We start from the raw sequence: 25,405 nt of genomic DNA, 5'->3' as shown, positions 1-25,405 counted from the left end.
CCAAGAAAGGCGTAGGATAAATTATTTGTTATTATTTAAAGTGTAGATATTGATAAATTAAAGGGAAAGGAAAGTGGCCGAAGAAACAACTTGCCGCAGGCGGGGCCGAACCCAAAACCTTAGCACGTCCTCCCCAAACCAAGCAACTTTGAATAACGAGTTTCATTCTACTATTGCTGTAAGGGAAAAGAAATGCCTGTACAGTTCGTTACAGATTGATTGATAATTGATTTGTATGCATGTAATCTTAAATGGCAGGTGAAGCAGCCACATTCGTGTGTTAAGAGTCATTTTTTTGCGCCTAGTGTGCTACGAGATGCCATGAGATGGGTGCCACGGGTGCCATGAGATGAATATTGATGACGAACACCAACAAGGCGAAAAAGACGACGTAGTGGGGCTAGCCTTACAATCGGCCATACCGATTGTACCGGCCATACCTCATGCAGCACAAACACGATCCCATTTAATCTTATCTCTCTGGCCGTTTCACTTTTGGCAGAGGTGTAGGGTATTGCACTAGACGGAACTCCGCAGCGCGCTCGTCCTCGGCCGTGCTACCATGCTGACAGACGACCAGGTCACTGGGTAAAGCACGGCATCAGCACCCGGCGCACCCGGGCCGTCAGCATCCGCGACACCGCAACCGTCAGTCGCCTTGTTCCTATCCGCGCGACCCCGGCACATTCTCTGGTAACGGCACCGACAAATTCGACGTCCAGAATGGCTTGGCACATACGACCGCGTCGCTACACACAACCGATGGCTCCCAACAGTGATGCTCGCAAATCTCTTCTACCTCCAGGAACGAGCACGCACCTGGTATGACACTCACAAAGATGAGTTGACCATATGAGACGTATGCAAGCAAACACTTCACGTCCACTTCTGCAAGCTTGCGGGCCGCAAGTGCGCCACTGCGAAAGACCTATCCTGTGGGGCTCTGACAGCTATCGATTCGTACGTTGCGTACATCGCCGATGTGCTTGCGTTTTGCCACCGCGTCGATGTCAGTCTGCCAGAGGCTGACAAAGTGGGGCACATACAGAAAGGCATCACTGAAGATGCGTTTAACCTACTCGTTTTTAAAGAGTACTCGACGGCAGATGAAATCATGCGTGAGTGCAGATGTTTTGAAGACGCAAAGAGCCGTCACATCGCCGGACAGTTTGTGTGGCTTCCCAACACCGCCGCTACGAAGACGCTCATTCGGCTCTTCAATAGTCCAATAGAGATAGCGTTGTCTGAATTGTGCCGCGCGAAATCAAGGCTGCATCGCCATCTTCTTTCGCGCACCCTTCTGAGAATACGCAAGCGACGATCTGCCTCATCCATGCAATTGTCCGCGAATAACTGGCCAACGCAGGAATTCAACAAGTGCGCTCCATCACACGCCCTCCACTGACGTTTCGACGCTATCAAGATCTGTCCCAATAACGAATACCAGACGACAAGCCCATATGCTTCCGCTGTAGCGCCGTGGGGCACATTTCTCGCTATTGCCGTTATCGTCGGTCCTCGTTTTCATGCTCCACGTTCTCCTACAGCCACAATGACAACCATGCTCCAAATGACCTGCCATACCATGACCGCGGCTCTTCGGAGCCCCTCAGACGCTCGAGCCATTCGCCGTCGCCGCACGATCATCGGTCCCGCTCGGCCCTGCCCCGTCGTTTTACATTGCCTCTCCCTTCTGTACGCTCATCCCCGGAAAACTGAGGAATGTAGCTCCCGGCGATGATGCTGCATTACAATCTAGACCTGAAAATCCTCTCCTCACCTCGCCGACAGATCAGAATCTAATCGCCGTGAAAGTTGATGCCCTACCTGTCAATGCCCTGATCGACACCGGCGCACACATCTCGGTCATGAGCGTCGACGACGACGCTCACGGAGTGCACGCGCCTCGTATGGGCTCCGTATATTTCAAACTCTTGTGGCCAAACAATCACCGCTGGACCCAAACTAACGTCGGAACCAGCTTCCGGAAGTGGTCCGCTACCGATCAAGGCCAGTCCCGACGCCAGGGACCCAGGACAAGGGTTTCTACGACCACAAGATTGCTAACCCTAACAAGACCTTCGGCTGCTCCGTCTGGCCGAGAGACAGGTGCGCCGCAGCTACGAAGGTGCGCGGCGTCGCTGTCGCAGTCCCGGCTCCCGAGGACTTCGCCCCACGACTCGCACCCTCGTGAGATCAAGTAAGTGCAGCCCCTCCCCTCGTCATGGAGGTAGTAGAGGTTGAAGGCACGAAAATAGCCCCCGAAGAAGTTTCCGTTGAAGCAGGGTGGCTTGTCAGCCACCGTAAGCAACGACCGACTACGGAGGCATCATCCCTACTCATACACGGATCCCTCCGTGCAACAGCAAGCGCACGCACCGAGAGTACCGAGCAGCCCGCACTACGCCGACGCGCACCACGGCAACCACGACTTCCGAAGAATGATATCAAGATCGTCATACGCCCAAGAGACGGTTTCAACGTGTCCAAACTAGGAGACGCCCAGATACGCGACTCAATACTACAGATCACGGGCATTACAACCAAAGAAGCAGAGGACGACATTTACCGCTCATGCACGGATAATAATGTCATTGTAGTTAGCACGCCAATGATGTCTAACGCCGAAAAATACTGTCGCATCCGCAGTCTCCCCATCGGAGCAGTCCGCTACGCTGCCACAGCATACGTCACACCGCCGGAGGACACAGCCAAAGGAGTCATACATAACATCCCTTCATATGACACGGAAGAAGGCATAACCAACAGTCTCATTTACAAGAAGAACCCTACGATTCTGCAGGCCCGACGCATGGGCAAGACTAATTCAGTGCTCATCGTATTCGACGGAAAGCAAGTACCGTACCATGTCTACTACCGCGGAGCAGAATACAAATGCTATCTACATAAGAAGCGCATCGAGGTCTGCGACATCTGCGGGACCGTCGGCCACAGGGCCGATGTATGCCCCACTCCAACCCAGAAGAAATGCAAGAGCTGTGACACAGTAAATCCACCGGATGATCACCCCTGTCACCCTTGCTGCGCGCTCTGCGGCAAAGACCACCCGACTGGTGATAAGTCCTGCCATCGCCGCTTCCAGACACCACACCTCCTACTCCAACGACGATGGGAACGCCTACGACTGGGACAACAAGGAGCTGACCAGGAGATGGGGCCATCGACTTCTGCAAATGGAGACTCAGCTCTGCCAACACCGAAGTCAACACTACAACCGCAGGCTCCCGAACGCAGCAATTCACGAGGACGCAGTCGGTCTCGTGGACGCAGCCGCTCCCGAGGTCGCAGTCAGTCACAAGGACGCAGTCACTCTCGGAGCGGACCGTATTCAACACCGCCGCAGCAGCAAGGAAACACCAGCCTTAAAACGACCACAGTCAAAGTGCAAGACGCACCCCCCAAGGTAAGCTGGGCCAGCATTGTCTCCCACACAGGTCACACCACACAACCTATAGCAACCCCAGTGAACACAGTTAGTGACGCTGCCATGCACAGCTTCATGCAGGAGCTCCGATCATTACGTGCTGAGACACAAGAACTCAAGACAGAAAACGCTAATCTCAAATCCCAACTTGCGGACACACAACCCAAGCATTTACCATCAAATGCAGACATCCTTCCTGTCCTTGCAATAAATTGCCCGCAAACCACCCAACAACCAACCTCGCACAAACGCAAAGCTCTCGAACCAATCTCAAAAGTAGCAACACCAGCATACACTTCAGAAGGAAATGTCAACTGTGAGGCCCTCACTGAGCTGCAACAGCGGATAGAACGCAACCTCAACGAAACATTAGATTGTAAGCTTGCCACATTGCTCGACGCCTCCATTGCAAAAGCTCTCGAACGCGCAATGGACAACCTCCTTACGGCGAAACTAGAAACGCTACTACTGCCCAGAATTGAGCAAGCCTTTGCGGCAAGAGAACAACAGCGACAGGAAAACATGGACGACATGCGCAAAGTGCTTCAAGACATGGTCGCAACTTTGGCTCAAAATCACAATACCCGTATGACAGAATTGGAAAACACCCTACTCCGTCCCAGAGCAGGTCCCCTAAAGAAGCCGTACTCGCGTCCCGACAAACATGGCTGCGAGTAATCCAGAACGTGTTACCTACTGCATTTGGCAGTGGAACTGCCGGGGCTTCCGGCGAAAGCGAGCACACTTAGAGCAATACATTACCTCTCTCGCACCACATACTTCCCCCGATGTTATCGCATTACAAGAGACCGGAGAAGCGGCTAAGCTGTCGGGATACGCGGCATACACCGCAGTTTGCAATGATAACCACAGGCCCCAAGTAACCACACTAGTTAAGCGAAACATTCCGGTTATACAGCATCACACAGGCACTGATACAGCAGCCCACATTTTTCTGGAGATCATCCCGTCTGCAAGGCGCAAGCAACAGAGCCTGTTCATCCTCAATGTGTACAGCAGCCCCAGAGAACAACATAGGTTTCTACGACTTTTCACCAAAGCAGATCAAGTAGCTAGGGGAGCCCCCCTGCTCATCGTAGGGGACCTTAATGCCCCTGCGGTGGCATGGGGATACTCAATGGACCGCCGAAAGGGATGACAACTATGGCTTGACGGACAGAATCTAGGTCTTACTCTTGTCACGGATCCAACTTCTCCCACTCGTATGGGAAACAGTGTTAGCAGAGATACTACTCCGGACTTGACATTCGCAAAACGAATTCCACAAGCAGACTCCATCAACACACAAGACAACTTGGGCAGCGACCACTATTTAATCCAAACAACAGTTCGAGTGGGCCCGCGAAAGCCTAAGGGTCGTCAACTCCACATAACGAACTGGGACGCTTTCCGGCAGGCCAGAGCCCTCACCTCTTTCTCGGGTACCCAACCCCCTTTCGAAGATTGGGTCGCATCCTTGCTGCAAGACGCGAGCAAAGCTACTAAATTGGTGCCTGAGGAAGCCAATCTGCAGGAGGCAGATAGCAAGTTACTGCATATGTGGGAAGCCCTCGCCAGTCTGCAACGCAGATACAAACGCAACAAGCTCAACCGAACGCTCAGGAAGCGTATTAGTACTCTCACCCTTCAAATCGAAGACTACGCACAACAACTTACTCGTCAAAATTGGCACAGCACATGCGACAGCATGGAGCGGCAACCAAACCTGCCCAAAACGTGGAATGTCCTCCGTTGCCTCCTCGATCCGACTAACAGCAAGAACACACAACAGCACAACTTGCAAAAAATTATTCACACCCATTCGGGCACGGACGCACAAGTTCTTCAAGAATTGATAGACCGATACATAGGACCTCAACCTACCACACCCGCTCCAGCATACACAGGCACCGATAACGACCACCTGGATGTGCCCATAGAAGCAGCAGAAGTTCGTGAAGCCATCCTCGCACTCCGCCCTAACTCAGCCCCGGGACCTGATGGCATTACTAATAAAATGCTTCGCAGCCTAGATGAGGATTCTATACTAGCCCTCACAGCTTATTTTAACGCATACTGGGAAACTGGAAACCTCCCCTCACAATGGAAAGAAGCCAAAATTATGATTCCCAAACCCGGAAAGCGCCTCCTACTCGAAAACCTCCGCCCTATCTCCCTGACTTCATGTGTCGGAAAGGTCCTCGAGCACGTCATCCTCACACGCTTACACAGACATATGAACGACAACGACCTCTTCTCCAATACCATGATTGGCTTCCGCCCGAAACTTTCTGCTTAAGATATCATGATTCAGCTCAAGCACCAAATTATCGATGGCGACAAAACCTCCAGGCTGGACACCAGAGCCATCTTGGGGCTAGACCTAACCAAGGCCTTCGATAACGTCACGCATGAGGCCATACTGAACCAACTGGCACAACTCCAGGTTGGACATCGAACCTATAACTACGTAAAGAATTTTCTTACAGGTCGCACAGCCACCATTGCCATCGTAGGGTTGCAGTCGCCAATTATTCACTTAGGCAGTAAAGGCACGCCGCAAGGATCGGTTCTATCCCCTTTTCTGTTTAACGTGGCCTTGCTCGGACTACCGCCTGCATTAGCTAGCATCCCCAACCTCAAGCATAGCCTATACGCAAACGATATCACCCTGTGGGTCACCGGGGGCAGCGACGGAGACATCCAAGACACGCTGCAGCAAGCCATCAACGAGGTCGTTGCATACGTAGAACCGCGCGGCCTGGCGTGTTCCCCACAGAAATCGGAGCTCCTTCTGTACAAGCCTAATTGGGGAGGTCGACGTCCAGACCCTCACCCACCCGAGATGGAACTCCGCGTGCACCAGCAACGCATACCTACAGTACCTAGCATTCGTATCCTTGGCTTACGCATCCAACAAAACGGCAGAAACACAGACATACTCAAGCAATGAGATAATCATGTACACCAAACCACTCGCCTCATTGCACGAATCGGAAATCGACATCACGGCATGAAGGAAAGCAACCTTATACGCCTGGTAACCGCCTACGCCTTGAGCAGGATCACCTATGTCGCCCCGTACCTTAGCCTCAATGCAACTGAGAAGTCCAAACTCAATACCATGATCAAGAGGGCCTATAAACAAGCCCTACATCTTCCCATCACCACCTCTAACGAGAAACTGGACGCCCTAGGCATTCATAACACCATAGACGAGCTTATTGAAGCGCACCGTATTAGCCAATACGAACGACTTGCCCATTCCACCACGGGCAGGCACATTCTAGGCACCCTAGGCCTAACCTACACCACCCAATTCGGACCAAAAGTACCCATCCCTCCAAACATTCGTGATCAGCTAGTTATCCCGCCCATACCTCGCAATATGCACCCTGAACACAATCCGGAGCGACGTGCAGAAAGAGCTAAACAACTACAAAAGCGCTACGACCAAGCCGCTGACGTAACCTACGTGGACGCAGCAGACTACCCCAACCAAAACGCCATGGCGGTCGTCGCAGTCGCGGGTTCGCAGTACCACCTCTCCGCGGCCGCATCAATATTCGCCACGCAACCCGAAGTAGGAGAAGAAACGGCCATCGCTTTGGCCTACGCGGCTACCAATGCACACTGCATCATCAGCGACTCAAAAACGGCCATTCGTAACTACGCAAGAGGACTAATAGCACCCCAAGCGCAGAAGATTCTATCTGGTACTCCTCCCTCAAGGCAACGCCGCGTGCAGATCATCTGGGCCCCTGGTCACTCGGGTCTGGCTGGAAACGAAGCCGCACACGATGCCGCCCGAGCTCTCGCACACCGGGCGCATCATCCTTCTCCTGCGTCTTCCGATCCCGACCAGCCCTCTGTTCTGCATCGCGGTCACGCGCGGGACCGAATGGTCACATTCGGAGAAATTCTACTGCACTACCGCAGAGAGCGGTTACGCTACCCCCCAGCACACAAAACACTGACTAAGTCTCAATCCACCACTTGGCGACTCCTTCAGGCACGAATTTTTCCGAACCCCGTGCTTTACAACCGCATGTACCCCGATGCATACTCACCACTCTGCAAAGCGTGCAAAGCCCGCGCCGACCTCAATCATATTATTTGGCAATGCCCCAAAGCCTCACCCACCAACACCTCCCGCACTAACACACGCATCATTAGTACGGCCGAGCAGTGGGAGACATTGCTGCTCAGCTTAGACCCAGAGGAGCAGCTCTGGGCCATCCGGATGGCCGAAGACGCCGCCAGAAAGCAAGAACTGGCCGCCGTCTGAGGAAGGGGGGGATTGGGGGTTAGTCTCCCGACCCCCGCCACCCCTTAACCCCATCAAGGACACAATAAAGTTTTATCTCTCTCTCTCTCGGTCATGAGCGCTGATCTCCGGAAGCGGCTCAAGAAAAGGCTCACTTCTGCCGAGTCCCGCGTCGTACGAGTCGCTGATGGGGCAACTTCCGCTGTGTTGGGAATGTGTGCCACTCGTGTCAGCGTCACCGGTCCCCACACATCTGTATTGTTCCATGCACTTGACCATTGTCCTCACGAGGTGATCCTTGGCCTTGATTTTTATCGGCCCACTTAGCTACAATAGACTGCTCGGCTGGTGCAGTCATGCTTGATTCCCCTGAAGTTACCAACCTTACCGACACCGTACTGATCCAGCTCTGTTGGGCCAACTTTTTTCTTCTATCTCTGTAGGCACTGACCTGTATCACTGCCGTGCCCAACCCCTGTGTACCGGATGGGGACTATGTCGTCACTCCCTGTGTCAGTGCCTTACTTTCGCACGGCGTATCCTTTCCTCACACCGTAGTGAGCATATCGGCTAACAAAACTTAGCTTCCGCTCCTGAATTTCAGCTTCTGCCCTCCGGTACTCCCCAAAGGGATGTCTCTCGCCACACTGTCGCCGTCGCATGAGCAGGACGTTTCTTCCCTCTCGCCTCTTCCGTCTTCCTCCCACTCAACCGCCGCCTGCAATTCTCATTCCGCCACGTGGCCTCCAGCGCACGACATTCCCAAGATTATAGCCCTGGATCTTGCCCCCACGCAAGCGGACGATCTTCATCATCTGCACACATCTTATTCCGCCATTTTTTACCTTGACGGTTGGCCCTTGGGACAAACCTCCCTAGTTCAGTATCGCATACATACCAGCGATGCACCGCCTATTCACAGACAGCCCCATCGCGTGTCACAAGCCGAGCGCCGAGTAATAAACAGGAGGTTGATAAGATGCATGCCAAGGGCATTATTAAACCATCGTCTAGCCCGTGCCCCTCTTTTGTGGTCTTGGTAAAAAAGAAGAACTCCTGGCGATTCTGCATAGACTACCGCCACCTAAACAAAATAACAAAGAAAGATGTCCACCCACTGCCACCTATTGATGACGCATTGGATTGCTGACACGCGCGATGTATTTTGCAACAATAGACATGCGCTCCAGTTACTGGCAGATTGCCGTTGATGAGATGGGCCATGAGAAGACCGCATTTGTTGTGCCAGATGACCTTTATCAGTCTCGAGTCATGCCATTCTGCTTGTGCAACGCTTCCAGCCACCTTCGAGCGTATGATGAACACGGTCTGGCACAGCTTAAGTGGTCTATATACCTGTGTTACCTAGATGAGGTCATCGTGTTGTCGCTTACCTTCGCGACAGACTTGGAACGTCTTTCGCCTATTCTTTTCGTTTTCCGTGCTGCTGGGCTACAATTAAATTCTTCGAAGAGCCACGTTGGTCGTCGCCAAATTTCTATCCTTGGTCACCTCGTCGACTCATCTGGCGCCCGCCCTGATCGCGCAAATGTTTGTGCTGTTCTCGATTTTCCTGTGCCGACCTGAGCCAAGGACGTCCACAGCTTTGTAGGCTTATGCCCTTATTTCAGTCATATTGTCAGAAATTTAGCGTACACTGCTCGGCCTCTGACTGAACTTCTGAAGCAAAGCACCCATTTCATGGGGCTCTGACCAAGCTACTGCCTTGCAACGCTTTATCACCCTGCTTACTACTGCGCCAATTCTTGCTCACTTTGACCCATCTGCCCCAACAGAGGTCCATACAGATGCTAGTGGCTATGGAATTGGCACGGTTTAGCTCAGTGTCAACCTGGGCGTGACAAAGTTATTGCGTATGCAAGTCGCCTGCTTTCCCACGCTGAACGCAATTACGCCATTGCAGAGCGCCAGTGCTTCGCACTCGTATGGGCAGTGAGCGAATTCCGGTCGTACTTATACGGTCAACCTTTCACTGTTACCACGGACCATCCCGCTCTGTGTTGGCTGTCGACACTTAATGATCCAACAGGTCGTCTAGGTCGCTAGGCATTAGGTTTTCAAGAATCCATCTACACAGTGGTGTAGAAGTCCGGTAGGCAACACCAGGATGCCGATTGTTTGCCTCGGCACCCCGTCGATGCCCCTGACTCCAATGGTGCAACTGCTAGAATATTCACACTCTCCGCTTTCCACCACATCAGCGAGAAGCAAGCACGTGGTTCATTCTTGCACGACCTCATCAGCCACTTCCGTTCTGACCCGTCAGACCCCTCGCTTAGCTTGTTCCTACTTTTGGATGACATCTTACCGCCGAAATATGTGCACAGAAGGACATGAACTGCAGATAGTCGTTCCTTCTCATCTCCGGTCGCTGATTGCGAACCATGCCAACGTCGTAAGAAGCCTGCTTTGCTTCCGGCTGGGACCCTCCAGCCACTTCATATAACCACCGAACCATTTTATCGCGTTGGCCTCGACCGGTTGGGCCCTTTCCTTACCTCTAGAGCTTGCCATAAGTATATCGACGTTGCAACAGATTATTCAACTCGCAATGCCGTCACACAAGCCATCTCGATCAGCTGTGCTACTGACGTCGCAGACCTCCTGCTCCAAGACGTCATCTTACACCACGGAGCACCTTGCGAGCTTCTCACAGGCAGGGCCCACTTCTTTTAATCTCGAGTGATTGACGATCTACTTCGCTCTTGTGCCACGAAACACAAGTTAACGACAGCATACCACCCTCAAACAAACGGCCTCACTGAAAACCTGAGCCAAGCACTTACCGATGGGCTCTCGATGTATGTCTCCTCAGATCATCCTGACTGGGATGCCGCACTTCCATTTGTGACGATTGCGTACAACTCGTCGCGTCACGACACCGCTCTCTACTCTCCCATCTATCTCCTCTTTGGTCGTGACCTCACATTACCTTTCGACACGCTCCTGCAAACTGCTCTCGAGTCCCCGTCTGAGCACGCTCGCGACGCTTTAGAAACAGCCGGCCAGGCGCGCCACATTGTGCACCATCGCCTTTTTGAATCTCAGGCAAGACAAAAATCTCTTTATGACAACCGTCATCGTGATGTCCAGTTCTCTGCCGGCGACCTCGCCCTCCTTTGGACTCCTTCAAGGCGTGTGGTCCTCTCAGAAAAACTGTTCTCGCGGTACTCCGCCCTTATCGCGTCGTCCGACAGCTCGGTGGTGTGATTTATGAAGTAGCCCCTGCCGATGCCTCCCCTGCTTCCACGTCAACTGACATCGTCCACGAGAATCGTCTCAAGCCCTATCATGCGGCCGCCATCTGAATGGCACCGGGTCGCGCTTTCGCCACGCGGGGGTTATGTCACGGTGCCCCGAGATGGATAAAGACGACGAACACCAACAAGACGAAAGAGGTGACGTAGTGGGGCTAACCTAACTTTCGTCTATACTGGATGTACCAGCCATATTTTCTGCAGAGAAAACGTGGTCCAATTTAATCTTATATATCTACCCGGTTCATTCTTATTTCAAAAAGAAAGCTATTGTCACACCTAAACACTTATGCTGCCAAACGTTGCCAGTGGCATTCCGCGGATATCGAATGTAAGCTAAAACTTCATAAATTTATTAGTGATTCAAAGGTACACTGTTTTGTCAAAGTTCGCGACCATATCCGATGATTCACATCAGTTGACCAGAAGCTGAAGATTTCAATTGAACAGAACTGATAGAAGAATGGTATTTGTGCACATACAGATAACCAAGTCAGCGCGTGAGGCACAGAGCTCAGACAGCAAAGCATAGCAGATGACAAAGTACTCGTGCACGGCTTCCGCGAAGCATTTTTAAGTTAATAACAATTTATGAGTCGTAAGCCAACTACTTCCATGCTGACATCCGATCTAGGAGGTGTCTCCTACAGGTGAAAATCTTTAGCCAGCATCGCTTCCGGTGGTCTGCATAGTAGCTGTGACATGCATGTGAAACGTGTGTATGACAGGTGTATGTGACCCATGTGTATGCCGAGTATGTGTTGATGTTTGTGACATACATGGACGCAATATTGAGTAGTGTGATGTTCAGATTATGCCAAGTTCCACAAGAAATGGTGAGAAAAGTAAAGTCAGAGTATATACGGTAAACGAAGGCATGCAGAATGTAACAAGTTTATTGGTGAGGTCTTAACGTACTCATGATGTCTATGGAAGTATTGATGGTAAGAGAGCCCTAAATTTCACGTAGACATCTCACCACAAAATCATGTACCGAGAACTGTAGAGTTTTCACATGGTCTGGTTTGCATTCGTTCAACATCGCATTTCGTTTCGTCGAGAATAATGCTTCTGAAAAAAAAAAACCGTCTGCTTTTGTTTTTATTTTACTTCCTCCCAAATATCATAGTAATTGTTACCAAACATCCGATTTTCAGCAAAAGTAACCCTTGCAACTTTGTGATAGAGGTTATGGACAATAATGACTCCTTAGGCTTTTTGGCAAGTCGGCAATGTAAATAACACAAAATGTCAACTGAATTATGTCGTGCTTTTATTAAGAGGAAATGCATTTCAGCAACACCACGGATGCCGCACGACCACTAGCTGGCGGGACCCATATCTTGTACAAAGGATTAATTGAAGAATCGAAGATCGTGTAAGCGCTGCAATAAGGACTATTGCGCTCGGTGGAGGTGGCAAAATTCCTAAATTAATAAACTACCAAATGGGCAAAAAAGATTATTATGTTAAAGGTGGCGGATGGTCATACAACTAACAATTTACAACAGTTTACGCCCAGTTCGTGTGTGGAAAATTTATACATTTATCTTTAAAAATATAATCATGGGATACAACATCAGAGCCAGACACGGGCTAATCGGCACACACGCGTCAGTAAACATTCCCTAATTACGCGTTCAACGTCACATTTATTTGTACATTGCGTATCCCAGCGTAGCGAAACAGAAATGAGCAAGAAAATGCTTGACGCTCGGAAGTCTGATTTTCTTATCGTTGGGCACAAATGCAAGTCGTCGAAAAAAAAAAACCTTTTTTTTCCACATTCTGCCTGCGACTTCTTTCGAATACCTAATCCTTTCTAAGCGAGTACTCTGTTGCCTCGTTGATTCTACTGCCGTTGGGAGACACGGCACAAAAGGGGCTCGCAGAGACGGCGAGATTAGATTTTTTTCGTTTCTTCAATTCGTTTTGAAAGCGCAAGGCGCCTCTGGTGGATGAACGTGCTCGCCGCACCTTGCGCGCCGGAGCGTGGTGAACAATTTCGAAACGTTGGGAAAAGGCGCGAGGAAACTGACAGACACAGCAAGCAACAATCTGAGAGCCTCTGCGGCAACAATTACGGGGACTGAGCGGACGACTGTTCATTCGCTCCGCATCGTGCCGCGCGTGCTTTGAATAGGAGCCGCCAGCGGGAGAGCTAGAGGAAGTGGTGCCCGATAAATAATAAACGCGCCAAGTGCTCCATCGCCCAATGCAGCTCCAACTGCATTGGGCGATGGAGCACTTTGTTGTCCACGGCGCACTCCACCTATGGCACGGACTAACTGTGCCGGCTCGGTAGGTAAGAGGAGGTTGGCGTCAATTGGATGATAGTTTGAGGATTCTTTCCCGTTTACTTTTCTCGGCTTTGGCCCAGTTTTACTCTGGAGAGTTCCCATTCTTCGCCGGGAAACTTGTAGGATGGCGTGATTTTTCGGAGGCACGCGCTGGCAAATGATCACGAAAGGAGCGCACGTACGGAGAGCCGCGTGGCGATGACTGTTTTCTTGGCGCAAGCTTTAGCATGACCCCGTGATTCTAGTTTTTTTTTTATTGATATGATATAAGGAGATGTTGGCGCACAATTTAAGGCGCCGGCTACTCCTCATCTCTTGAGTGGTTCCGTCACACATCGTACAAGGTTCAAGGTTACATATCAAATAGTCTTTTCACACAAGCACCATGACTTATCACGCAGCGTTTCCACAGGAACACTATGACGTAAGGAACACATGGTACATAGAAAATACAATGTATATGTCTCCACACTTATGTAGATGAAAGTCTCAAAAGTACAAAAGATATTTCCGCCTAATAACACATTGTCTAGTCAGCGGGTGGTACATACATCATGTAAATGCATTATCACATACAGTCACAACAGAACAGTCAACATAACATAATTCACAAACAGATGGATATACGCAGTGACAATGAGATGAAGAGAACAATGAAAGCGCTAATAACTTCCAGCAATGCCGCTGTCTTCAAGAAAACTCTTTAGTGCTTTTAAAGCACTCTTCTGCAAGGCCGTTGTTGGCCAAGGGCCCAAAATTTTCCTTAAACTGAAAGGTCTGCGGTCTAATTTAATTAGCGCTGATTTAAGTCGGCTTCTTGGTGTGTCGTGATGTGGGCAATCTAGAAGGAGGTGATATATATCTTCGTCTACAAATCCACAATCACATTCGGGGGTTTCCGCACGGCCAATTCTGTGTAAGAAATGCTTTGTGTAGGCAGTGCCTAGCCTTAATCGATGAATAAGGGTTTCCATAGTTCTATCTAATGACAATGAAAATTTGAATTCAATAAATGGATCAATATGGTATAAGTCCGAGCTCTTAGAATTCTGGTCAAACCAAGTGTTTCTAGACATTTTGAGAGACGTTGTCCTTATAATGCAGCGCAATTCATCCTTTGATATTGGGAGCGGAGATGTATCATCTTTGAGGTGTGCTTGTCGTGCTGCTTCATCGGCTGCTGTGTTGCCAGGAATGTCACAATGCCCTGGTATCCACTGGAATGCTATTGCATGTTTCGCTTCGCTTGCCTTTGTGAGGTTTTTAAGTGTTTCATATATTATACTGTCACTGAATGTTTTCCCCTTTGTGTTGCAGAGTGATGTTAGAGCCGCCTGTGAATCACTGAAAATTACCCATTTTTGCGCATCTCTTACTGACAATATAAATTTTATCGCACCTAGGATTGCGAACAGTTCAGCCGTTGTAGACGAAGTCGCACGAGTTAACTTAAATGATTCTTGTTTGTTGAGGTGTGGTATAATGAATGAAGAAGTTGAAGAGGTTGCTGTACTGGAGCCATCTGTATAGACGTGTGTGTATCCTGAATACCGCATATATATCTGGTACAGCGCTAGCTGTTGAGCAGCTCGAATGAACATGTCTCTTTTGCTGAATATCCCATCTACTGACAATTCGATTTTTGGAACTGTAAGCAGCCATGGAGGATATTCGATGTCTGAGTTCCAAAATTAATTTCTTGGCAATATGTGAAGATTTTCTTGAATTTCTATATGAACATAACTTCTATCTCGTTTCATTATGTCTAGAGCCAATGGGTGGTTTTTATGCTGGGTTTGAAGACGGAAATAATGCCGGCATGTTTCTGTAGTTCGCATAACTGGAAATGGTGATTGGCGAGCCTCAGCTATTACAAGAGAACTAGAAGTCGCTCGTGGAACTCCTAGACATAGGCGTAGTCCTCTAGCTAAAAGTCTTTGAAGTCGCTCTTCTGAAGTGTGGGAAAGTCCGTGTAAGATGGGCGCGGAATACGCAACTTTTTGTCGTATTAATGCGTTGTAAACAGTCAGCATGGACGATACTGATCCGCCCCATGATGTGCTTGCAAGTCTGCGAAGTACAGTCACTACGGCATTGACCTCGTTTTCGAGTTTCTTTATATGGGGTGCCCAGGATAGCTGCCTATCAAGTATTATGCCTAGAAATCAATGCTGTTTGACAATCATTAGAGGGTGTCCTTCCAGATTAAGAGTGAAATTTTTTAACTGCCTTCGAGTGAAGGGCAATGCAGCTGTCTTTGCGTGTGATAGTACCATTCCTCTCTCTCTCAAAAATTTGTTGATTATATTTATGCCGTCTTGCAATGCCATTTGAAGTAGTTGAGCATTAGAGCCAGATGTCCAAATACACACATCATCTGCATACAGTGAAAATTTTAATTGTGATGGCAGCCTTCTTGGTAAATCAGCCATGACGCAGTTAAGAAGGAAAGGGCTGAGTACGCTTCCCTGTGGTACTCCCTGTTTGACAACATGTTCAGCACTCTTTCCTTCACCCGTCTGAACAAAGATTTTGCGACCTGATAGAAATTCAGAAATCCATCGCAAGGACCTGCCAGACAGTCCAAGTTCCAACATGCTTCGCAAAACATGAACGTGACTAACAGTGTCAAATGCCCTCTTGATGTCTAGGAATACCGCTATAGTCATGTTCCCACGTGCACGCTCGTGCTCCACACAGGTTACTATATCTAATATTGCATCCATTGTGCATCTATGTTTTCTAAAACCTACTAAGTAGTTGGACAGAACATTCGTTTCATTACACCACCATTGAAGTCGCGCGTCAATCATTTTCTCCATTACTTTGCATAAACAACTTGTCAAACTAACAGGGCGGAAGGATTCAAGGCACAAGGGCGTCTTACCAGGTTTTAAAATTGGTATGATTCGAGCGACTTTCCAAGAGTCAGGTACAGTTTCCTCTATCCATAAGTTATTACAGATGTCTAAGAGAGCATTTGTACCTGTCGGTCCGAGGTTTTTTAGCATATTGTACGTAATGCCGTCCGGCCCAGCAGCGGACTTTTGGCGACATGATGCAATTGCACATTGAAGCTCACTTAATGTGAAAATATGATCTAATTGAGGATGTTGGGCCCAGTAGCAAGCAGTAATTTTGCGCTTAGCCAACACTACTGAAATATCAAACTCTGCACATTGCGATGAGAAAGCAGGTCTGGAAATAAGCTCACAAAATTCATCTGCAACTATTATTTCACACGTGTCCCGTGCTACAGCGAGAGCACGAAATGGGAAGCTCTGTGTTACAGGTCCGCTTAAAGAACGAATTACTAGAAAAATTCGTGGGAAAGCCGTGTGAGGAGACAGCGTGCCGCAGAAGTCGCGCCAGCGCCGTTTGCCTAGATTTTCCATTCGTCTGCGCATGACATTGTGTATTTTCTGAGCATTTCTGTATGCTTCTAAACTTCCGCTCCGTCGGTAAGCTCTTTCGGATCGGCGTCGGATGGCTCTTAGGTGTTCATATTCTCCGTCAACTGCAGCATAATCTTTTGGAATTGGGACCTTCCTTGTGCATATGTTCATATTGTCCTGCAAAAATTCTGTAAATTTTTGCACTGTTGCATGTTGATTAATTTGATCCGTTAGGTGGTACCGAAAAGCTTGCCAGTTGGTTAGTCTGCTGTAACGCCTGATATCACAGTACATGCTAGGGTGGTTAACAAGGATGGGAAAATGATCACTTCCGCGCGTTTCCATATCTGTTGTCCATCCCACATCATTCACTACATCATGTGAACACAGGGTAACATCTATGCAGCTTGAGTAATTATATCCACGAAGGAATGTTGGCGACCCATCGTTTAAAACAGTCAAGTTGCATTTATCTATGGCGCACTCTATAACGTTACCCCGTGCATCACAATGATCACTGCCCCAGATGATGTTGTGTGCATTGAAGTCGCCACATATAAATACATTAGAATGAGCTATCTTGAAGATATCCGCTAGCGCTTCTACTGAAATCCGGTTTGAAGGTTGTAGATATAGATTAATCACTGTTATACAGAGCTTGCCAAATGATACTTTACATGCGATGAATTCCGGGAAGTCTGAATCACTGGACTGAATTTGATAAGATGGTAGGTCCTTTCTGACACACAGAAGCACTCTGCTCACAGCACCTTGACGAGAAGTCTTGTATATCACATAATTTGAGAGGCGAAAGTCGTCATTGATTCCCGCCTCTTGAATACAAAGTATTGGGAAGTTGTATTGCACAAGTAGTTTACGAAAGTCAGCACACTTCCTTCGAAGACTGTTGGCATTCCACTGAAATATGGAGACATTTTTGTAGTGGTTATTCATGTAGTGCCTGCCGCAGTTTGGGCCCGGATTGTTGACACAATAGTGCTTCTAGAGGTAACAAGGCTTTCACTTCTGGTAGGTTGTTTGCTTCCGGCAGAGCAGATAGGATTGCCTTAAGAGCTGCGAAAAGCATTGGCAAAATCAGTTGTGTCACCGATGCTGTGGTATGCTCGCTATTAGCTGGTGTTACTTCTGCAGTAGATGAGTAAGGTCGCTGAGAGGAATGTGTGCGAGTACTGGAGCTTTCTTGTGTATTACTTTCTGCCTGGTGTCGTCTGGGTTTCCGTAGCACTGATGCATAAGACTGGGAACTTGACTGTGATCCTCTTGATTGGTCTCTTGATTGCCCTGTTGGTTGTTCTCTAGAGGAGGAATAGCTTGTTGGTGCTCTTGGATGTGGTGGTTCCGGCGCCCGCTGAGGTGGGTGATCTGGCACTGGATGAACAATCTCAAGGTTTGGGGCGGGTTCATTGCGTCGCGGTTGTCTTCCATGGATGAGCTCATGTCGACGCATTTGTGCCGCTGCTTTTTTCTGAGGACAGCCTGAGAAGGAGGCGGCATGGTTCCCCGCACAGTTTGCACATTTAGGTTGAAGAACTGATTTGCACTCCTTGTGGTCATGATCCTCTGAGCAGATTTTACATCGACGTGTGCTACGGCAGGTTTTCGCCATGTGCCCAAATCTTTGGCAATTATAGCAGCGAAGTGCTGGTCCCAGGTATTCTTCGACAGGGTGACTGGTGAAACCCAAGTAAATTCTTCCTGGAATAGGGCGATCGTCTCTGAAAGTAAGAATTACCGTGTGAAGCGGATGTGACTGTACTGCTCCATCTTCTTGGCGGGAATACCTTATCTGTCTGCGTGCCGATATAACTCCTGCGTCTTTCAAGAAGTCTAGTAGTTGTTCGTCTGTATACTGCAGAGGCACATGCTTTACTTTGCCAACGTTTCGCGTGTATGACTCTGGGATGAAGGGCTTGACTTCCAGGCCGCCTACACTTGAGAGCGTCAAAAGGCGTTTCGCCGACGCTAAGGAAGCAACGCTGACGCTGAAACTTCCATCTCTGTTCGTCCTGAAAGACTGCACTTTTTCTTTGGCAGCGGAAACTATTTCGGCAGACACTCGGTTTGGATTTACTTGCCAAAAGGTAGTACCTTCACTTGGGCCAAAGACAACCGGAATGCCTTCGGCTCGCTTTTTCTTGTACGTGACCAAAGTAAATGGTGCGTCTTCACCCATTTCTTCTTCATCACTTAACTCATAATTCGATGTTGTGTCATCGTACTTGTCTTCTAGGCGAGGCTTCTTGCTCTCGAATTCACCGTCAGCCATTATTCCTGAATTCCCTGAAGTTGATTCCGAGTTGTGGAGAACCAAACGTGCCGGCTTTATGAAGCTTTGAGACGCTTGCAAGGCCCCAGGCTTTTCATTACGGCCCGTAGCATCATTCATATGGCTTGTTACGTTTGGACGAGCATAAGGCTCGTGACGATGTTCTCGGCTTCCGACCACCGTAGCGGCAGGGTAATAACCAGGTTCTCAAAAAAGAAATGTCGTACCTGTAAGGCGCCTGGCTCGTTGAACCTTCGCCCGACGTCTTGCTGGTCAATCGCCGTCAATGGTAGCCGTAAATGTCCAAAAACCAGAAAACTCAGAGCACCGCACAAAAACAGCGACCGAACAGATACACTTCTTCTTCTTCTTCGTGATTCTAGTTCTCAGACCAGCGCAGGCATAACTTTGTGCAACAAACGTAGCTGCTTCAGTGGTCGGTTAAGGCATGTTTGCATAAATAGAAGCTTGCCGTTGATGCTCCCGGGTTATCTGAATAACCAAGGCTTTGCAGTGTAGCAGTGGGAGAAACAAAGACAGGAAAGTTAGCTGGTGTAAATACAAGCTGCCTAGCCTGTGCTGGGGATAGAGGTAGAGGGAATAAATTGGGGTGGAATGAGCAAAAGTATAAAAAATAGATAGAAAATGCACATAATAACGCATATATTATGCGTTATAGCATTCAGAAACAGTCACGCAATCCCCAAGTCCTGAGGAATTCAAGCATTCAAGCAGCACTTTTAAAGCTCTACGTGCGGAACACGGTCAGGGCCAGTGTCCTTGGACTCCTCTACCCTTAAAGGGCTCTCAGGCACAGACAAAAGCACTTTTATAGCCGCACTGCAATAGGGACAGTACTAGAGGATGTACTTGATCGTCTCCTCGCAGCCTTAGTTATCGCAAGCAGGGCTTTCAGCCATTCCAATGAGGAAGAAACAAACTTTCGTGAACGCGATGGCGAGCTACAGGCAGCACAGAAATATTTCCTCAAGCCTTGGTATCCTTAGTGATATACGGAGTTGGAGATGTTTCACCCAGCTGTGGTAAATTTGTTTGAATTCCCTGTGTCAGTGTAGTACGCGCACCAGTGAGCTATGCGTTGTGGCTGCATACTATTCTCAACAATGGTGTCGGTATGCGCTGGACACCACTGCGGGCCGATCGGGCAGCTCAGTCGGCGCTGTGATTACGAGAAATGTTGCGCTGACCGTGACCTCCGCTGGTACATAATGTGGCACCTCTTGCGTATAGCGTGGTAGAGCAGTAGTTGGGTGTCTCCGAATGTCTGTTAGTTAGGTGCGTGATAGAACGGGGACGAAAGACGCTGGACATTCCTGAGCAATGAACTCCACAGCAATAAGATCGCTGCAATTCATGCAGCCGTCCATGAAATAATGTGGAATGGCTTGAGTTGGATGATGAAAGACTTCGCGGGAACTACCATTGCATCAGCTGAGAATTTAGAGGAAACGGAACCATTCGGGTAAGCGCAAAAATATTTACTGTGCCTTTTGTGCAGGGATACAAGTACTATTTTATTTGAAAGTGGAAGTTGATGAGTCTGTTTTCCTTTTCATGCCAGAATGACGAGAACCTCATAGATTTGGTGCAAACACTAAAGTAGTAAAGCTGAAATGCTACAGCAGAGAAATTTGACAACGGAGTTTCGCGGTTGGTGCATATAACATTGTTCGATGCTAAACAATGTGTAGCCGCAGGAAGAGAGGACAGATTTTGCCATAGAAGCCGAGTGAAATATTTGATGTGCATCCTTAAAGCGTCGTCTTGAACTTAAGTAGTGATGGGGTGATCATGCAAGCCGCAGAAACCTCCACTGAAGCTGCGGTGTCACATGCGTTTTCCTTTACCTTTGCGCCACTGGGAGAAAATTACCGCCTTAGTCTTCCTGATAACGTTTGTCGCGAAAAGCGGAAGATTACAAGTTTGCTGAAGAGAGTGCGCAAGTTTGAGAAAAATGATCAAGAGCTGCTATGGATAACATGCAAGCAACATGAAAAATATGTTGCACTGAAACGCCTGTTATCGCCTGCTGTCGCTGTGTTCCGGCGGAAATTGTGGAGAAAGATCGCATTTTATGGAGGGAATTGTTCAATATAACACTTGGCACCGTAATTTTTTCTGGTTTCTAAGGGAAAAGATGCTAGCATGCTTTCGTTTATGTCAAAGCGAGAATATGCTGGGCTGGTGCTCGCCTGAGGTTGTGTCCCCGCATTGCAGCAGCTGTGGAAAACACCAGTTCGGGTATAGTTGCCGCGTGTCGCAGTGGAAGAGAATCCAAATAATTTTGCTTAAAATCCAAATAGCTAGCATTGTCAAGAGTTATTACTAAACGATCTCAACCGTGAAGTAACGCCTTTCTGTAAAATTTCCGTAAGAACACAGCAACCGTAAGTGCAAAACATTTCTTCACAATTTCAAGAGAACGTCGCACATTCCTCTACTGTTCTGTAGTTATACTTAGTGTTCTTTGTTTTAGGAGTTCGTTTTGGCGATGAACTGAACGGTGCTTTTCACAGATTTTTTTTCCCGCAAGAAGGGTGCCTGTCGTACATTCCTTACTGATGTGGTATAAACGTTATAAACAGAGATAAACTGCCTCAGAAAGGCTCGCGAACGTTTCGAAAGGTGGATCTGTCTTCGTCAAAGGCAGCCTCGTCATCCTCGGCATCTTAGCTTTAAGGGGTTAGTAGAGTGACGTCACGTGTGCTTGTTTTCGGTGGCGGCTAGTTGTAAAAGGAGATATTTCAAAGACAATGAGTGCTGTCGCCTGACGTCTGTAATCGTGGTTCCTAAGGCGAGGGGACAAAAGCGCGAGAGTGGGAAGGCGGGGAGAAAGGAAAAGAGAGAAAAAAAAAGAATACCAAGAGGGGAAGAAGAACAAGAAAAGAAAAAGAAGGGCATGGCCGGCTGTGTGGGAAGCGAGAGGTTAGGAAGCATTCAGTGGTGTCGTTGGCAGCAGGTTTTTGTGGCTTTAGAAGAGCTGGTCAGGCGGTCAGTGTGCGAGTAACAAAAAAGACCCAAAAATACATCAGTTGAAATAAGTACTTGAGTAGCGTAGCAGCAATGCGTCGGGTAATATTGAAGGAGCTAAGATCTTCGTTGTTACTCCTTCACTTACCGCCTAACCGGCTCTTCTAAAGCTACAAAAACATGCCGTCAATGACATCCCTGAATGCTCCCTAACCTGTCGCTTCCCCAACACCCTTCAATGCCCTTCTTTTTCTTTTCTTCTCACCTTCTCACTCTCCCGCTCTTGTCCCCTCGTCTTAGGAAACAGCTTACAGAGGTCAGACGACAGCGCTCATTCCCTTGGAAGTCTCTCCCTTTACAACCAACCACCACCGACAACAACCACACGTGACGTCACCCTAGTAATCCTTTAAATCTAACATGCCGAGGATGATGAGGCCACCTCTGATGAAGATAGGTCATCCTATCTAAGCGTTGGCCAGCCTTTCTGAGACACTTTACATTCTTCATAATCTTTATACCACAGTGTGCTATTCCACGTGTCAGCCCCTTTCTTGATTTCTGATTCCTTATTGATGGCGTTAAAAAAGTCCGACTGAGGTTTTCGGCCTTTTGGCGTGTTCAAGCTTTAACTTCAGTTTTGATGTTGTGTAGCCACAGAAATTAAACGAGGAAGAAAAAAAAACATTCTTGTAAAACTCATATAACGACTACTTCCGACGGTAATGAAATTGTTATTCAAGCAATTTAGCGAACGACCATAATATTGAAGGGAAGATTTTAAAGGATATGTAGCGTTCAGTCTCCTTGCTTCTGCTAATTGCGACATACCCTGTCACAGTTATGCGTTCGCTTTGCTATGCACTCACTTAACCCATTAAAGACCAGCGTGACCACATGGTCACGTTAGTCTGCACAGTGGATTTCAATTAAGAATAACAAAATGGCACCAAAATTGCCTTTGACATGCCCTTTGACAGATTATAGTTCCCTTTATGGAGTTCCAGCAGCTATCAGTCGGTTTGTGGGAGCCCCTCGCAAAGGCGGGAATAAGTGTTGCTCTGCGAGTAGCGTCGCCATGCATCACTCCAAGGGGCAAGTGTGTTTTTTTTCACTACTTGTTTAAGCAGTAGTCGGATATCCTTACCTCCATATTGCTCTTTGAATATGTGACCTTCGATGAGCGTTTGCGAAAGATTACTGTTTGATTTATCAATGAACGAGCGTGTTATCTTGCGCGTTGCCATATGGTCACGCTGGGCCTTTAGGCTACCTAACTTTTCATTTATTTTTTAAACTGCATTCTCAACTCTTGCATGGCTTCTGGCGCGTTCCCGCAGTGGTTATTTCTTATTTTATTGTCTGAATAGGTCGATGTTGGAAGAAATAGCGATGGTACGCAAAGAGGAAAATAACTACTTTGTTGGTGATTTATATCAAGCCGCCAGAGGCTAACACCTATTGGGTTGAAGACTCGGCCGATGAAGACTCAGGTGGGCTCATTGACAATCTAAGCGGGCGGCAGCTATAAGCCGGCGCTGAAACTGTTTTTTCTGACAGACGCCGCATCTGTGAGGCGACTTCGGTGATGTCACATTGCTCTGGCGGGCAATGTGACGGAAAGTCAGAGGTTTCTTCTGGTGTAGTTGATGTGGCCATTCCTGCAAAATTATCCACTACTTCTAACTGGATGAAGGGTGATCTCCAGAAGAGCCTTGGCATATTTCCTGACCCAAACTTTGCTGCTTACAGGGACTTTTCACCTGTTGTGTTGTTCCAACTTTTTTTCGACGAAGCCGTCATGGAGCTGCTAGTCGAAGAAAGAAAGTATGCGTTATTTTTTAATATGACCGATCCGGAGGTTACCAAAGAAGAATTAAGATAAGTTTTCTTGGAGTGCTCGTTTTGTCCGGCTATAACCACTTGCCAGTGAAAAAGTGCTATTGAGACAGCGGCACCAATATGCGCAACACGATGGCCTACAATGCTATAGGAAGAAATCGCTTCGTACAGATAATGCGATTCCAGCACTGTGCGAAATACAAGCCTAACACTTAGCGACAAGTTGCGTCCATTGATGGCACTACTGAAAGCAAGGTTTGTGGAGCACTTTCAACCTGTGCGTCACCCGAGTTATGACGAAAGTATGATTGAGTTTTATGGTCATCATGGCTGTAAACAATTTATACGTGGAAAGCCTATCCACTGTGGGTATAAAATACGATGCCTAAATGCCAAGAAGGGATACCTTCCAAACATCAAAGTGTATTGTTTTTTGTATGACTTCTTTTTGTGTAACCCACTCCTGCAATAGCCCCATAAAGGGGCTGCAGTATGTATAAATAAATTAAATAAATAAATAAGGCAAGCCGGGGATCCCGCAACATCTGAAAAATATAAAAAGAATTTCAGAAAAGCAGTGGCGCCACTTCTTCAAATGCTCGATGAGCTCGCAGTAGAGACGCACCACATTCCATTCTTTTTCTGTTTTGATAATTTATTCACAAGCATTCACCTACTCAAGCATCTCAAGGCACAGCGCTACGAAGGCATGGGCACAGTGAAGCAGAACCGTGTTCCCAAAGAGTGCCAAATCACTCCACCAGAATTCGTCAAGCGCCAACGTTGCGGGCATGAAGGGCCCGTGCTGAGCGACAATGGGATAGTTGTTGTCCGCTGCATGGACAATTCTGTAGTAACGATCGTAAGCATCATTCAAGGCTAGAGCCAATGTCATCTGCCGACAGATACTCTCGTGTTCAGAAGAAGCGAATCAAGATGGCCCTTCCAAACACTGCGGCTCAGTACAAGTTTTATGGGAGGTGCGGACCAGCTCAAAGCAATTGTAGGCGCCTACAGGATTGCAATCCGTAGCCAAAAGTGGTGGTAGCCGATTTTCACTTGACTTTGTAATGCATCTATCAGAAACGTTGGGCGCTAATACGTGGTACATGGTTTAACGTCACGCCGGTGGAATTACGCAAGCAAATTGCCCAAAGCTACCTGATGCGATGGGACAATGAGCCTAGAGGGCCTAGTCAATGCATAATCCCAAAGACTGGTGGTTTCCTGACTGGTACACAGTATGACCAAGTAGCCCACTTTGTTGCACCAATACCTAATGGCAAGAGGTGGAGGTGTGCATGAGATAATTGAAACAGCGCGGTGCACAGAAAATGCACAAACTATGACGTTGGCATGTGTATTACATGATTTCAACCATAGCACACTAAATAAGTGCTAGAATATTCGCTATGCATGTTTTTGTGATGTTTGATGGCTTGAAATAAATGTTTTTTCATTTCGCATATTTTGCTGTAGTGTAAAGGCCCAGTGTGACCATATGGTCAAGGGCTATATTTCAAAAACTAATTAGACAAGAGTAATAATTTTTGCATGTGAATTATTAGTATAAAGGGAAGGTAATATATTAGATTTATTT

At 48.0% G+C, this 25,405-nt stretch overlaps 1 protein-coding gene across 1 annotated transcript; it reads left to right on the top strand.

Annotated features, from left to right (window-relative positions):
* Positions 1-2,224: 2,224 nt before the first annotated feature.
* On the top strand, positions 2,225-24,688 carry LOC135917382 (uncharacterized). The gene is made up of 3 exons (XM_065450959.2): positions 2,225-3,424; positions 18,006-18,059; positions 24,488-24,688. The coding sequence occupies exons 1-3, from the start codon at positions 2,225-2,227 to the stop codon at positions 24,686-24,688; spliced, it is 1,455 nt and encodes a 484-aa protein (XP_065307031.2).
* Positions 24,689-25,405: the final 717 nt, after the last annotated feature.

Source organism: Dermacentor albipictus, chromosome 2 (assembly GCF_038994185.2).
Source record: "Dermacentor albipictus isolate Rhodes 1998 colony chromosome 2, USDA_Dalb.pri_finalv2, whole genome shotgun sequence".
NCBI classification, from domain to species: domain Eukaryota; kingdom Metazoa; phylum Arthropoda; class Arachnida; order Ixodida; family Ixodidae; genus Dermacentor; species Dermacentor albipictus.
The sequence above is the reverse complement of the archived record's forward strand: the minus strand, read 5'-3'. Positions and strand labels throughout refer to the sequence as shown.

What these genes read in the sequence shown, in the direction of transcription:
- LOC135917382 (XM_065450959.2), top strand. Translation starts at nt 2,225, where the DNA reads ATGGAGGTAGTAGAGGTTGAAGGCACGAAAATAGCCCCCGAAGAAGTT. An exon ending in TGCAAGACGCACCCCCCAAG is followed by an intron (nt 3,425 to 18,005) that starts GTAAGCTGGGCC and finishes GTTGTTCTCTAG; the next exon opens with AGGAGGAATAGCTTGTTGGT. An exon ending in TGGTTCCGGCGCCCGCTGAG is followed by an intron (nt 18,060 to 24,487) that starts GTGGGTGATCTG and finishes CACCTACTCAAG; the next exon opens with CATCTCAAGGCACAGCGCTA.